General features: G+C 39.7%; 1 protein-coding gene across 1 annotated transcript in view; it reads right to left on the bottom strand.

The window, feature by feature from the left end:
* Nucleotides 1-15686, bottom strand: part of LOC109316930 (protein-glutamine gamma-glutamyltransferase 5-like) — a 17329-nt gene extending 1643 nt beyond the window's left edge. The window contains exons 1-13 of the mRNA XM_019545304.1: nucleotides 15593-15686; nucleotides 11917-12096; nucleotides 11381-11623; nucleotides 9395-9513; nucleotides 8715-8843; nucleotides 8309-8486; nucleotides 7299-7431; nucleotides 6173-6276; nucleotides 5829-6071; nucleotides 4592-4918; nucleotides 3256-3416; nucleotides 2751-2884; nucleotides 144-1195 (exon numbers count right to left, since the gene is read on the bottom strand). Of these exons, the coding sequence (XP_019400849.1) occupies nucleotides 144-1195; nucleotides 2751-2884; nucleotides 3256-3416; nucleotides 4592-4918; nucleotides 5829-6071; nucleotides 6173-6276; nucleotides 7299-7431; nucleotides 8309-8486; nucleotides 8715-8843; nucleotides 9395-9513; nucleotides 11381-11623; nucleotides 11917-12096; nucleotides 15593-15599 (3010 nt within the window). The 5' untranslated portion in view covers nucleotides 15600-15686. The remainder of the gene's footprint in view (nucleotides 1-143; nucleotides 1196-2750; nucleotides 2885-3255; nucleotides 3417-4591; nucleotides 4919-5828; nucleotides 6072-6172; nucleotides 6277-7298; nucleotides 7432-8308; nucleotides 8487-8714; nucleotides 8844-9394; nucleotides 9514-11380; nucleotides 11624-11916; nucleotides 12097-15592) is intronic.
* Nucleotides 15687-15919: the final 233 nt, after the last annotated feature.

Here is a 15919-nt window from a genome sequence, read left to right as displayed (position 1 = left end):
GTGGGACACTGGGGTGCAAATAGGGTGAGAGGTTGGAGTAGACATAGCGTGGGACACTGGGGTGCAAATAGGGTGAGAGGTTGGAGTAGACATAGTGTGGGACACTGGGGCGCAAATAGGATGAGAGGCTGGAGTAGACATAGCGTGGGACACTGGGGTGCAAATAGGGTGAGAGGCTGGAGTAGACATAGCGTGGGACACTGGGGTGCAAATAGGACGAGAGGCTGGAGTAGACATAGCGTGGGACACTGGGGCGCAAATAGGACGAGAGGCTGGAGTAGACATAGCGTGGGACACTGGGGTGCAAATAGGGCGAGAGGCTGGAGTAAACATAGCATGGGACACTGGGGTGCAAATAGGGTGAGAGGCTGGAGTAGACACAGCATGGGACACTGGACCATCTAGGGGATGGGACACTGGGGTGGACATAAAGCCACAGGCAGCATGGGACACTGGGGCATTTAGGAAGTGGGATGCTGGGGTAGACACAGAGCTACAAGCAGCATGGGACACCAGGCCACTTGGTGGATGGGAGGCTGAGGTGGGCATAGTGCCAGACACAGTGTGAGACACAGGGGTGTGAACAGGGTAGCACACTGAACTGTTAGCAGAGCCAGCCATGAAGTGTGAAAGCAGAGCAGACATAGCATTGTTTGCTGGGATAGACAGAGAGTAAGGCATTGGGGGTTGGACAGGGTGAGGAATTGGAGCAGAAGCAGAGCCACCAACAACCTGACCCACTGGGCTGGATGTTGGGGCAGATACAGAACCACTCACTGAATGAAACATGGGGGCACTCATGGCAGAAGGCATAGTGTCACATATAATATGGAAGCCAGAATCAGACGGGCGCAAAGAACTGCATAGGGGATGTCCCACAGGGAGGTACACATAGTCAAATGTGGGCTGGCTCCCAGAGCCATTCCCAGAGGTGCACATGGGAATGCACATATAGTCCACATATGAATCCCCATGAGGGAGGGAGCCGGAGTCACACACTGGGAGAGTCCCTGAGTTGCACACAGGGAAGGGCACTGAATTGCACCTCGGATCACACACATCAGCATTGGCATAACCTTTGCAGTAACCAAACTTGTGACATGCAAAGTTGGCTAGGAGCCGGTGGCAACCATGCCTATAGGGTATAAACTCCACTACAGTCCGTGTTTGGTGATTGGAAGCCAAGGTTCCTAAACTGAATGAAGAGACAAAAAAAAAAAAGATTAGTGTTCTTTGTTACATAAGTAGCCTGTAGGTGTGTTGGATTGAATACAAAACCACCCATGAAGTGACATTATTCAAAGAAACAGAGAGCAAGACATTATGGCATAGATAGGGTGGGATGCTTGGGCAGACATGGACAAAATGAGATACCGGGCATATGTACATCTGTTATGCCTGTTGACATTGTTACACCTGCTATGTTTGATTAGTTTTAACTTTACAGAGTGCCCCTCTATTCCAAAGTATAATGTTTTACACTGGAGAAGTTTAAAAAACCTGCTACCCTTACTCCAGTTTGACATTCCTTTCTTCCTTCCCATCCAAAAGAAAATCACATGGTGAAAAGCATGATTAATATTTCCTTCAGCCTCAGGATGAACTGGGGGAAATGAGCAACAAGCTGATAACCTTTTCTTTCAGTACCCACAGAAATCCATCTGATCTTGTACCATGTACTGTGAAATAACAACACCTTGAACTCTTTACACATATAGCATATTTCCTTCTAATTTAAACTTAATATTCTAGTTACGGTCTGTTCAATAACCTAAAGTAGATCAATGAGCTTTATTAGGTTAAGTTAATATAGTTCAATTAGAATATCTCCTAATGGTCTTCTGTCGAGACTAAATAATTCCAATTGTTCTCAATTCCTCCTCATAATCAAGAATATCAATGGATAGTAACTAGGTATTAATCTATTCTAAGATGAAATGGCATTCTGCAAGCATTCAGTGCAGTCCTTCCTTTAAGATGTTGTGGCCTTACAAAACATATTAGTAATCCCCTTCCTTTATCTAGTGTTGAATGAACTGCATGCTAATGAATCTTGGATATATTGACTCTTTTTTCACCTAGGTTTAGAGAGATACTAACTACAAATTCAATGGGCTTATTGTATTCTTTCCATGAATAAAAGCCCTGCTCAAGCTGCAGAGATCCAATTAGCATTTCTGGCAAAGAAAACAGTGCATTTCCCATACAGATTGTACCTTTTAAATTATGTTTTAAGAAAAATAAACCATTAATATTGTCCCCTCTCTATAGTCTCTGATCTGTTTTTGCTGCTTTAGAGGACATGCCCTTCAGGGTATCAAAGCAGAGACATGGAATAACTGCAGCCAACTGTTGGCACCCTTGGAGAGTGCCACTCAGATCCCTTTCTCACCTGAACTGGTGCTCTGCTTTGTGCTTCCTGATCTGTGCTCCCTATCTGATCTGCTTTCTGCTACCCTCCCTTCTTTCTTACAGTGCTTTCTATCCCCTCCGCAGTCTGCTACATGCCACACAGAGAGGCTGCTTGTGCCACTTGTGGCACCTGTGTTTCAGATTGGCCACCCCTGGATTAGAAAAAACAAAGTCCCATCAAAGTTTTCCACAACAGTAGCACAGGTGTTATGTCACTCTCTTCCAACATATGCCTGGTTGAACAGCTTTCAGGGGTTTTTAGCTATAACATTATATTTCAATTTTCCATTGTCAAATTGAGGCTATGAATTTCCCACCTAAAAATCTGTTTAACTTACTCAATAGTCATTGGCTCTTTGAATAAACCACAGCCTTCCAGGTTCAGCACACAATTCTTCAGATCTTCCTGGAGGGGATTGCAGAAGGAGATTTCTGCAGTACATGGTTCATTCAGCTGAGGTAGACCTAAGAGCTGGTCAAAGACACAGAAACAGTCTTCATTTTTTACCTTTTTAGAAATATAGCATTTATATTAGACTGTATTTTGCCAGTTGGTGAACAAACAAATAAACAAATGGTGACTGCCTGCAGGCGCTGCTGGCAGTATCGGCAGCGCCTTTTCGCAGGGGGTGCACCACCACATTCAGGGGGTGCATATGCAGCTATGTGCACCCCCTACATGTTAACCTTAAAAAAAAGTGCTACAGATTAAGAACTATTCTTCACTGCAGCCAGGCAGAGGGGCTGACAGTACATGCACACACATGTGCCTCTGTATCTTTGAACAATGAGTGTCCAAACGAGTCATTCTATATGTATCAGAACTATCCTGTAATCCTTTACCTTAACAGCAACAGTAGGCCTGTTGATCACAATGTCCCTTTTCACCACCAGAACTTCTCCTCCACACTCTGGATCAGAGATAGCTACCAACCGCATAATGTTGTGATCACCCAGATGATGGCCATATTGATTATAAGATATATGTAATGGGATTGTTTTTGCTGTAAAACAAAATTATTTTCATTACAATTGAGTTAATATATCATCCCTGCTCCTCCATTCTGTGCTTGACTGGCAAGAAAAAAATGACCTTCTGTCATTGTACGAAAATGTTATGCCTTTGGTAGCAAATATTGATATCCACAGTCACATATACACAGTGGCTGATTTCATGTATTCAGGGATCTGTAACTATATAATTTTATTCACCAAGAGGATTCTCCTTATTTGAAGCCTCTAGGTCAAAGATGGCCATCGATATCTCCAAACCTTTGAAATTAAAACTTGGTAAGATTTAATTTAATCTTTGTCTAGCCAGGTCTTAAAAACTTTGAAGGATAGAGATTCCACAATCTGCCTGGGTAGCCTATTCCAGAGCTTTACTATCCTCGAAGTGAGAAACCTCTTCCTAATATTTAACCTAAACTTCCCGTTCTGAAACTTGAAACCATTGCTCCTTGTTCTGTTATCTGCTACCACTGAGAACTGTCTAGCAGCATCCTCTTTGAAACCACCCTTCAAGTAGTTGAAGGCTGCTCTTAAATTTCCATGCAGTCTTTTCTTCTCCACACTAGATAAACCTGGTTCCTTCTGCCTCTCCTCAGAAGTCATGTGGCCCAGCCCCCACACAATTTTGGCTGCCCTCCACTGGACTCTCTCCAATTTGTCTACATCCTGTCTATAGTAGGAAGCCCAAAACTGGACACAGTACTCCAGATGTGGCCTCACCAGTGCAGAACAGGGGGCAAGAATCACTTCCCTCAATCTGCTGGCATTCTCTTACTAATGCAGCCTAATATGCCATTAGTCCTCTTCGCAACAAGGGCACGCTGTTGGCTCATAGTCAGCTTATCGTCCACTGTAACCCCATGGTCCTTTTCTGCAGAACATTAACCAATGTTTCTAGACCTTGTGAATTTAGATCCAACAGAAATAAAAATCCTACAAATCACTAAATAGTGTGCAAGTCACACAGTAAACTAGCTGAGTGTTAACTGTAACAATAAGGTAACTCAACTGCCAATATTAAACAATACCAAGCTTTACTAATTTCATCCCCTAGAGTTTTCAAAAGCCTCTCACAAGACATGGTGCTGGGATCAGTCCTGATTACAAGCAACTAAAAAAAGCATTGATATTGGACCAGCAAAAGCATATTACCAATAAAGTTTCTTACCTTCCCTTGGACCTAGTGCAACATTTATATTTTCCTTCCAGAACTGATCCAAAGCACATCCATTGTGTGTTAACACCTGAGTGCACAGATTGAAATTTAGGTTCTTGCACTCATTTCGTAAATTTTCAAGCAACCAATGAAGATGGACATCTTGGCCATACATAGGGCAATTAACCATCTTAAACCTCATGCTCACACCAGCATCACTTAAGAACGGGCTTTGGAGAGCTGCTAAATCTCTATCTATATGACAGTTAGGAGCATTGCAGTATCCAGAGTGAATTCTTCTATAAGCTTTGTAAAATGCCTCTTTGCCTTTCAGAGAACCTGTTGAAGAAGAATAGAGATATTTAATCTATTAGCAGCTACAGGATCATATCTAGACTGCCTTCCTGCCAAAGACTTCGCCAAAGAAATAAGCTTGCTGCCCACTTAATCACATTCTGTAAACATCTATCACCAGCAACTAGGCAGCATATGCTACATAGAAAGGTTATGAGTGCATATTCCACTTTTGTGCTCAGATACTTCTGAGACAAACAAGCCATGAGTAAACTGGTGTACAGGTTCAACACTTCTCTAAGCCATAGAGGCTGCATAATTGCCAGTCTTTGTTTACTCTCCCCTAAGCGAGTCAAGATAAGTTAAATAGACCCATGGTCTGACCGAATAAATGACAGTTTTTAAGTTATGTGAGAAGGATGTTATGTAAGATGGGCTTCCAAATGTCTAAAAAAAAACATGATCTCTGTTCCTCTAGTAGAACTATGGATCATGTGAATTTAGATTATATCTGGAAGCCTCTACAGTGGTGGTTCTCAACATTTTTGGACTCAAGGTATCCCCCGCTAGACTTGAAGCATTCCTCCATAACTTTTGTGAACTGAGTGGGCCCCAATTTCAAAAAGTAATTTGTAGATTACAGTATTTACCTCCTTACACAGGGGTTGGGGGATCATCCAGGCAGGAACAAGCCTGAGCCTGGCGTATCTGCTTAGCTTACTGCTTATTTCCACACACTTTGTGACACCCTTCAAAGGATCTGGCAGCACCCAGCTTGAAAATCATTGCTCTAGAATCAGACTTCTACCCAAAAGCTAGACCAATCTGTAAAAGGTTCATTTTGATTTAGCATGGGGAGTTTTTGTTTTTTTTTTCAATCAAACAATGCATTTGTAATTATTGAATATAATCATTTCAAATATTTGTTAATTCAGTGAAAGTCTTTGATCCATACCAAGTTCATATTTGTATGCTCCAGTGATATCTTCATGATGATTATTGCCAACAGACTTAGTGCTAACACACTGCCCACAAAGCCAAGCATCATAGCAAAGTTTTTCTTTCTTGTCACTGTTTTTGGAAAGCCAGCCAATACAGCTTGCATTCAGACGAGAAAATATATGTTGGCCATCATAGTCCAAATCCAATTCTCCATCTTTAACACTTCTGATTGAGGTAGGGCCACAGCAAGCTGAACCTAGGATATATACAGGTAAACATATCATAACGTGGCATAACATTAAATGCTCACTATACTACTTCAAGAACACAAGCATGCAGGATACAGGCTTCATTCACCTCTTCCAGACTCCATGGGTGTTGGATCCAGACATTGCCAGTTACTACTGCAGAGATCTAGGTCTCTGCGAGCCATCCAGGATTCATTCCAGCAGTGATATGCCCTATAGGAACACAGAATTGTAAAAGACTTCTTCAATTACTAAGTAAATGTGCCTGCTATTGAAGGCACCCCTTTCATATAAAACTTTTCATGTAAATAGATTAAGCTCCATTTAATCTATGGTTAGGTTGTTTACCCCACCCATCTTGCCATGTTGGAAGGTTGCTCAAGAACCCTTCTGTTCTGATGTTTAGAAACTTTCTTCTAATTTCCAGTTTAAATTTATTCATAGCCAGTTAATATCTATGCATTCTTATGCCAAAACCTGTCTTTACCTCAAGTAGTTCTTCCCCTGTCCTTAGTTTACCTCCATTTTATATATAAATATATATATATATATGAAGAATAAGAATATCCCCTCTTATCTTACATTTTACTGCACTAAACAAGCCAATCTCTTTTAGCAACTTCTTGTAAAATCTGGCCTCCATTCCCTTGATCATCCTCATAGTCCTTCTCTGTAGATTTTCCCTTCTTTCTTGAAAGTAAAAATCAGAGTCTGTGTCAAGAACTCTTAAGGCCTGTACTTTAATACAAGCTAAAATTCTCATCTAACCAGACTAAGAGCATGGATCATAGATACAGTTGTGAGGATACATCTACAGTAGTTTTGGTCAGTGATAACAATTTTCATAAAACCAACTACCAACCACAATTATCAATGAAGTTATGGAGGATGGAAGATGATGGCTCAACTCTATGATGGATTTAGCCCTTGTGTTTCATGGCCCAGTTAGTATTTTTAGACTACTCAAAGAGGGATGGTCTTATTTTTTTTCAAAGGAAAAGCGTAAGTAGTTTTGACCTTAAGTATGTTTTATGAGTTTTTCATGTAGATTCAGTAGTCATGTGGCTGCCATTAGTATATAGTTACTGAATTATTGCAGTAGTCTTGAAATCTGAAGAAATGGACATGCAGAAATGCTGCATTAGCAGGCTAATATGAGTCTTTCTTATCTTCCTTGTACATCTACAACAGCATACAACAACATAGGGAGCTCTAATGACCTATTTCACACTTACCATAATTTGTCTTTGCCACACAGGGTTTTGCCAGTAGAATCAAAAAGTTCATTGACAGCAAGGGGGTTCTCAGCACAGTGTGGAGAACAGAAATTTGTTATGACACGGCTTGGAATTCCCAAACACCTCATCACTACAAGGAAAAAATACTCTAAGAGTATTTTCACAAAAGAATCTCTAAGCAGCAAGTCCCTAGAATTAGTTAGTCAAGTTCTTTCCTTCCTATTTTTCAAACAATTCTAAAATCGTTAACACATAGAAGGTATATCTGTATGGTACAATATGCATAGGTGCATCACACACAGGGTACAAACGGTGTCTCACTAAGGGCTCCTTTCAGGTATTTGGAAACAATGTAAAGTAATAACAAAGATGATAGCCTTTTTGGTTGCCTCCCTGTTTAGGTTCTGCAACAATGGCATTTTCTAACAAACCAGCCAGAATTTTCTATAATGTTACTGTGAATGCCACTCTATGACAAAATAGTTTCCTTAACCCAAAGTAGATTTAGCTTCAGTAAGTGATCAGTACAGACTTGCCATTGGCACTTCTCTATGTTGTCTAGCACACTAAAACTCCCATTTCTTCCATTAAATAGGATAACAGTTGACAGTTCATTTCTGTTATTTCTGAGGAAAAGGCATAATCAGGCATTTTGTTCCTATTGCCACCTCTTGTTCTTTCGCATAATTTTCCAAACTTGGCCTAGAAGAGTATACTACCACATACAATATTCCAGGTTTGCCCTGGTTTTCTTAAGTCTCTAGAAGAAATGCTTAGCAAATGCCATGGTTTATAGTACTAATTGGTGTCAAATTTTGGAGGAAAGAGTAGTGATTTTCTTCTTCCTCTGACTATGGTATGGAAAACTACAGAGATAAAATTACATCTCATACTAAGCAGCTACTTTGCTTTGGGAACAAAAAAAAAATCCTTTTTTTTCTGGTAGTATGTAGATCAGATGAGTAATTTGCAATCAGTTTTTGGGAAAGATTTTCTTGCCCGCGTACCTGTGCACATCACTGATGCAAGAGTGAGACAGTCTCCAAATCTGACTGGCCTACACCTTCCGTTATACCACTGCTGAAGAATGGGGACACTTCCATTCCATGTTAATGGGTTAGTTCCCTTCAAGTAATCGTTGTTGTCTTGGAGCTTCATGATGCTGTTACTGTGATGGCCACAAAGCTGGAAAGAATAAAGCACTAATCATGGTTTCAGATTTTCTGGGAACCACAGATGGTAAATGCTGCAGTAAGTGACAGAATTAAGAAAAAGCTAGGTTGTGTTTAAAGTCAAATTCCTCCATGAGTAACTCTTTGTAGTGCGGGGATTTCTTGTGATAAACTCTTCTAAAAAACACAGATCAGTACTGCTGATGTAGATAAAGGTCAAAGGAAGGAACCCTTCACTTACCATGTGGTTTACCACCATACTGACATGCACAGGATCATTACGCCAGCGACAACCTCGTTCAGAGCCTTGGTGGTAATTTGAACCTATATCCAAGACCTTCAGGCAGATATCCAGAATCCCATTTTCAAACTAATTATACAAAAAAATAGGGTTAGTAACAGACTTTATGGACTGAAGTGACTGATTTGACACTTTTATTTTCCTTTAAATCAGTGGGATGCTTGTGGGAAGCGCCCTTCTTTAATCCCAGTATTTAATACTTTATATTGCATTTCATATCTATTGACATAGAGATTGGATAAGATTTTCCATAATATCAGTAAACATGCTTTGCCAATAGAAACATTATCCCTTTTCCTTCAGGGGCCCCATATCCTTCTCTCCATTTTGCAGAAAATTCTCTGCAACTTTACAGAGCCAAAATAAGTTCATTTGGTTTTCCTTCAAAGTTGAGTCTGCTACCACATAAGCCATGTAGAAAGGATTGTTGTAGTCCATGCAAAATGTTAAAACAAGAGCATAATCTGGACTGCTGCACAAAAGTCTTACAAAATTGTGTAGCACACCAAATATTTCTGTAAATCCTGAAATATACCAATACTAGAAAAAGGTCAGAACCAGTCTATTGCCCTCTTGATTTGTTACCAAGTTCACAAGAAGTCTCAGAGCATTGCATTCACCTGTCCAAAGTGCCACGGTCTAGAAGTAACGTGCTTGTGTACTCCCTCGTACAGCATCCCATGTTCATTCAGAACATATTCTTCTCTGTGAGCCTGATTGTCCATGTACACGGGGTCATCTGCCAAAGCAGCACAAAGGAGATGTCAGCCTTTTGTTTCTTCCACCCTTACTTTCTTTCTCCATTCTTTCTTAGTGAATCTATTTTGTCCCACCTTTTTAATGTAAGCTTGGGCAAAATATTTAAATGAATCATCTCTTTATGTTTTGGGGTTGGGGGAGGGGTTGACATTTGAGACAAAGCATTTAATATATTACTATATTTTGAGGCTTGCCTTTTGCCAAATTATATTTTCTTTAATACAGCTCACCCAACCCTTAAATATTTAGAGTACGAATTTCAGAAGCTCTGAGCACTTCTGCCTTCACCTGACATTATGATTACTAACTCTGAGGTGTACAATAATCATTGCAATTTGGGCATGCAAATTTATAGACCATTTTTTAATAGTTGGCACATCAAAATATGCATAAGGTCACTTATATTCAGAAGTAACACGTGGAATCAGAACCCAATCTTCTGACTCTGGTCTAGTACTCACCCTCTGTTCATACTGATTTACTTCACAGAGATCACATCTACATGAGATGCTTAATGCACAGTAACCTATTAACTAGGGCTGTGCAAAGCGTCGGTCACTGATTCGATTTGGTGGAGATTTGGCCTGATTCAGTGGCCGAATCTCCAAATCCAAATTGAATCAGGAGACCCTTTAATCTCTCCAATCAAACTGGAACCCTCCGAATTGACTTGGAGAGATTCAACAATTCAGACATAGACACAGCTTTATATGTTTTTTCTACATATCTCAAGGTAGCAGGTGTGGCTCATGAATGCTGAGATGGTGGGGTGGATGGAGCATCCCACAGGAGTGCAACAGGGTCCCCAGCACACTTGGTGGTGGACCCAGAAGTGGACCAGAACCACTTCTGGTCCATTTCCAGGTCCACCATGGAGCACGCAGGGGACTCCCTCCCACAGCCCCTGACTTGGTGACTGGTGCCTCCTGGGTCTGGGGGGGCACCCGCAGCCAATTGCCAAGCTGGGGGAGGGGGCTCAGGGGGGCCCCTCTGTGCACTCAGCAGTGGACCTGGAAGTGGATCAGAAGTACTTCTGATCAGCTTCTGGGTTTATTGCTGAGTTTGTGGGGGGACCCCCGCGCTCCTGTGGGACGTTCCATCCACCCCACCTTTGCAGCATTCACAAGCCGTGTCTGCTACCTCCAGGTATGTAGAAAAAACATTTAAAGCTGTATCTATGGCCGCATCACTAATTCTTTGAATCAGCATCAAATCTTCAGATTCGAATGCAGCCAAATCGAATTGGGACAGTGATCTGAACCAACAAATCGAACCACTGTCCCCCAAATTGGGCTGAATCCAAATCTGAATTCAATATGGCCCGCTTTGCACACCCCTACTAATAACACTGCATAGTAATGTATCACAGCATGGACAGTGCTAATAGGCTACCAATAGGCATCACTAAAAAGGCATTTGCCAGTGCTACTGTGCAGTAACTGTAGCTACTGCACTTTTACTTAGAACTTCATTAAGCAAGTACTAAATTAAATGTGCAGTAACTACTGTGCATTAATGAATGTATAGATGCAGCCAGAGGTATCATGAGGAAGGCACTGGAGAAGTGCAAGAACATTATCGTATAGCGCCACTATCAGGCCAAATCAAACAGGCTAAACCAAAATTCTGCCTCAATATCCCTGGATTTTGGAGCATTCAAAATCTAGATTGGGATTCCTCCCTGGTCCTGCAGAAAGAAAAGAAAATCATGCACAATCTGAACCTTAATTCTGCAGCTCGAGTTCATCGCTATTGAATAGATATTTTTAACTTCAAATCTTCTCTCCTTTGATCACCACGTTTTTATGAATTTTATATTTGCAAACTTAGTCTGCCATCTTTCTTACCAGCACACCAAGGATTAAAGAGGATGTCAAAGTCTCCAAGGCACTGCTGAAATGTGCGATCACAAGATGTGATGCTCATATTGAGAATGTGGCGGCCAATACAGGCGTCTATTGGTGGAAACATACTGATGTTTATACATCGATGCTGATGAGGTTTGTAGCAAGCACTCCAGCAGGTTTGATCTATGCATCTGCCCAGAGGAAAGGTACACTTCATCTCCTTGGATTCACAAGGTCTGAGGCCTTTTCAGGAAAGTCAAATACAAATGTAAATAAATCAAATAAGCCATAGTCAACAGGCACATATTTTGGGATAAACATCATTTGTATTTTAAGTGTCATTACTTTTATGCTAGATTTTCTTAGTGCTGTTTACAATTGTAGAGAATTGTTGAGGGGAAGATTACAATATTACTTGAGGTGCATACAGAATCTGACTGAGAGAAAATTAATTCATCTATGCATTTTGCAAATGACAGAGTATCACTTATCAATAAGGAAGTAGGAAAGGTTCTTTGGAATTTTGGGATGATTACCTGTCTCTACAGTGAATGAGATCTTGTCCACGGAGTCATCCCATTCCCGGTTTTGGAAATGCACATACAAGTCAAAGGCCTGGCCTCTCCTCACTGTCTGTCTGTCAGTACCGAAGAAATGGGTGTTATGGCATTTGCAGTTGTGAGGACGATTCAGGTCGACATCCCCCAGCTGAATAACTGCAGGAAAAGTGAGTAAACACAGAAAGAAACCAAACAAGACATGTAATTGAGGACACATTTGGCTGATGTCAAAATACCCTGGGGCAGAAAGAAAAACTGGATACACTGCCTGGCAACTGATCAAAGCAATATAGACTCATCCTGAGGAGCTAGCTAAGGAACAGGGTGTGGTAGAGTCTATGAAAATACTGTGAAACTGTTTATTGGGATTAAACCGGGCATTAAAAAGCAGTTTCATTTGAAGTATTTATCTTCTCTCCCTATTCCATGTCTTACACCAGTGGTCTCCAACCCTTTTTTGATCGCGCACCCCTACCAGTAAAAATTTTTTGAGCACACACCCCCAGTATATTTATTTATAAATTATATACATGTACTATTGTACTAATATATTATGTACATTATAAGAACATAGACAAAAAATAGAAATTAAAAAAGGATGAGATAAAGGTGAAATAAACAATATTTTTAAAAAAGATATTTTATTTTATTTATTAACAGTACAAAAAACCTTTTTGCTCTCACTAAAAAAAATTAGTAGTAGTAATAATATTTTTTAGTGAGAGCAATGTGATTGAATATGCTTCATTATTTTTTAAAATCTTGGTTTAACACTTTGTGATACAGCAATTCGAAGGTCTGGCTCTAAGTTCAGTTTATGTTGATACTTGGTTTTAATGGCTGTCATAGCTGAAAAAGATACCTCACAAAGATACGTAGATCCAAATTAGTTCGTCATTGTTTTTACCTTGTAATGTGGCTGACGAAGAGCTCATACTAGGAGTAGGAAAAGTGTCAGCTCTGCCATTATCTTGCTGTTCGCCTGTGCTCACATTATTAGTATTATCTTCAATCCGCGGTTTCTTTGCAGGAATCTTTTTAAGCCACTTGTCCATTTTGTGAGGGTTAGTTTAGTTAAAACTAGATAATATAATTTGTAAATCCACTTAACCAGGCACACGTAAACTGCAATACGTCGCAATACGCTGAAAGCGAACGAACGCTTCTTCCCTCAGGATACCTCACGTACCATGTGTGACACGTGACCATCCAACATACGGACCGAGTGAGGGTGCCAGTGTCAATCTGTATATTAAATATTAGTAAAGCTTAATTTCTTCCTTATTTTTTTAGATAAAAAATAAATAAAAATACAAGTTCTAATATTTTCTTTGCACACCCCAATGGATCATCTTGTGCACCCCACTTTGGAGACCACTGTCTTACACAAGAAAATGTATGTAATATTTTGGTTTATAAAATTGTGTTAGGAGACCCAGATGCCATGCTTTTATTTGGTACATAACTGACACCAGGCAGATGCATACTGTTATCACTGCTTTAAAAATGGATTTTGTGAAATAATACCATTTCAAATTCCAATACTTCCAATTTTATTTAAATAATTATTATTGTTTAAATAATTATTATCATACTATTTCAAATGGATTTAAACAATTATTTAAAAGTACCTAAGTTACACCACAATTAATTCTTTATTCCTGCATGCTAATACTAGTTTATAGTTAACATTTATACAAATAAATAATAATATATGGTGGAAAAATAAGCAAATGATGTCACTGTAGCTGTACGTGACAATGAATTCTTGTGGGGGCAACTTCGCTGAATGATAAACTAAAGGCAAACAAATCTCTGTAACTTATCACTATCTAGATCTACATTTGCAAAAACGACTGGAAATTTTGGGTGCCTCCATTTGTGAGTAATCAACTTGAGACAAAAAGTAGGTCTCATTAAGGCAACCCAGGTAAGTCTTTAGGAAGTGAGGCACCCAGAATGTCCTGTCAGTTTTGAATATTACATTTTTTTGCAGTACAAACAAGATGGTAGTTCATTAAAATATGGAGAAGTTGGTGAAAATTCGGGGAAAATATTTAAAGACCTTTGTAAGTTTAAGTCAAAATTTGAAAAAAATTACCAGCTCTGATGACTTGACTAAAAACTTGAATGGCAAGTCAGACAAGATTATCCAGTCAGACAAAGTCTGTATGTCAGCAGCCTTAGCAGAGTGACTCAATTCCTCAGTCTATGGAGATGGGAATCAGAGTTCCTTTTTAATTGTAAAAGTTTGGCCTGATTTTTAAAACTGCTGATCACTCTCACTTTAACTGAAAACAATCAGAGCTATGATTACTGAACAACTAGTGCCATATTACCTTCTGTGCTACTTCCCTTGTAAACTGCTAGCTAAGTTCTGTTTGGTCACACAGATATCCTAATATATGCAGCTATCCTAAGTGGTTATGAATACTCCTGCAAATAAGGAAACTGAAATAATTTCTTCCATTTATCCTGGTTGTTTCACTGTACCAAAACCATTACTTTAACCTTGCCTAAACTATCAACTAGACAGCCCTCACCCTAATTTGGTAAAAGGTAAGTCATTCAAGCTGTTCAGCGTGAATCAGCTGGGAGACAAAAACAGAGCTAAGTCCCATTCACACATGGAAGCACTACAAATATTTCTTTACTAACATTCCTAAGGTATCACACATGTTGAATAACCAGGAGGGACAGAACGGAATTCTATGAAAAAGTCCTATAATGGATGTTTTATAGGAACTGTCAACCTAAAACCCAAAACATTTCTCAGTAAAAAGGGTCAAAACTATTCTAAACAAGCCCCTAAGCAAATCAGTAACCCAACAGTTAACAGTATCTTCATCTTTTCCCTGGAAGAGATTGTCAACCAAGACAAAAAGTAGAATATTCATATTAAGTTCAGCTGAATTCTGCTGAACTGGGGCAAAGAGACCAGTGGAACCCAGATCAGATTTGAATGGTCTACCCACAAACTCCTTAGTGAAATCCCATTGATGTCTGACAAGGAAGCAGTGAGACTTGAGTAGCATAGTCAGAATATATTTTTAGAGTAGAGCTCTAACAGTTGCTCTCTTACAGAAAAAAATAGTTGAGTGCAAATACTAAGAGATAGTCAGCTCCAATACCTCTGAATGGTTTTCTTTGGCCAATGAATACATTACCCCTGACATTCCCTGTTCATTTTCTCAACAGTGGGGATTTATCTCTAAAACACCTGAAAATGTAGCCTGGAAATATTACACATTTTTACTTTGGGCTTTGCAGACAGTTTAACATATCATTTTCTCTCATATACCTCTCAAAAATTGTGTTACCAACTCCTCTTCATAAGGCCTGTAAGTTTTCTGGAAGGGTTTTTTGGTTTGGTTTGGTTTTGGTTCTTGGTGATTTTCCTTTAGAAAAAAAATTCTCATTTTCAAATTATAAGATTCATATCCTAGAGAATGTTATTTTTTTTCCTGAAAAAAAAATCACATTTAAGAGAATCTGAACCATGGAAAACATGTCTTGGCTTGAATTCATGAATCAGGATCAGCAGTAAATAAAGAGTTTCCCCAAGTTTTTAACGGATGCATTATGCTGCTTGCTTTCTTGGCCCCTGCTTCCAGTTCTAAATCATGTGGCATTAAAACTCAAGAGCACTCACCTTCCATTTTTCTTGCAAACCAGCCAGTGTCTCAAGCAGTCAGTGTCAACTTGTGCCTTAGGAAGGTGGACAAGATCTGGCAGAATCTGGATGATCTCTGGTTGTCGGCAAAGATTAATCTCCTATCCTCTCAGCACCATTTATACTCAGAAACAAAAGGCTGTCACTCATATTACATCAACTAATTATCAGTTTACAAAGAGGCCTCACCCATGTTTCTACTAATGCTTATAAATGTCTCAGAGTAATTTTAAATTCAAATGTTATTAGAGAAAGTTTTACTGTTTATGCGAGGGAAAGATTGTTGTTGTTTACTGAAGCATAGAT

This window comes from Crocodylus porosus, unplaced genomic scaffold (assembly GCF_001723895.1).
Source record: "Crocodylus porosus isolate Cpor-Errol unplaced genomic scaffold, CroPor_comp1, whole genome shotgun sequence".
Lineage (NCBI taxonomy): Eukaryota > Metazoa > Chordata > Crocodylia > Crocodylidae > Crocodylus > Crocodylus porosus.
The sequence above is the reverse complement of the archived record's forward strand: the minus strand, read 5'-3'. Positions and strand labels throughout refer to the sequence as shown.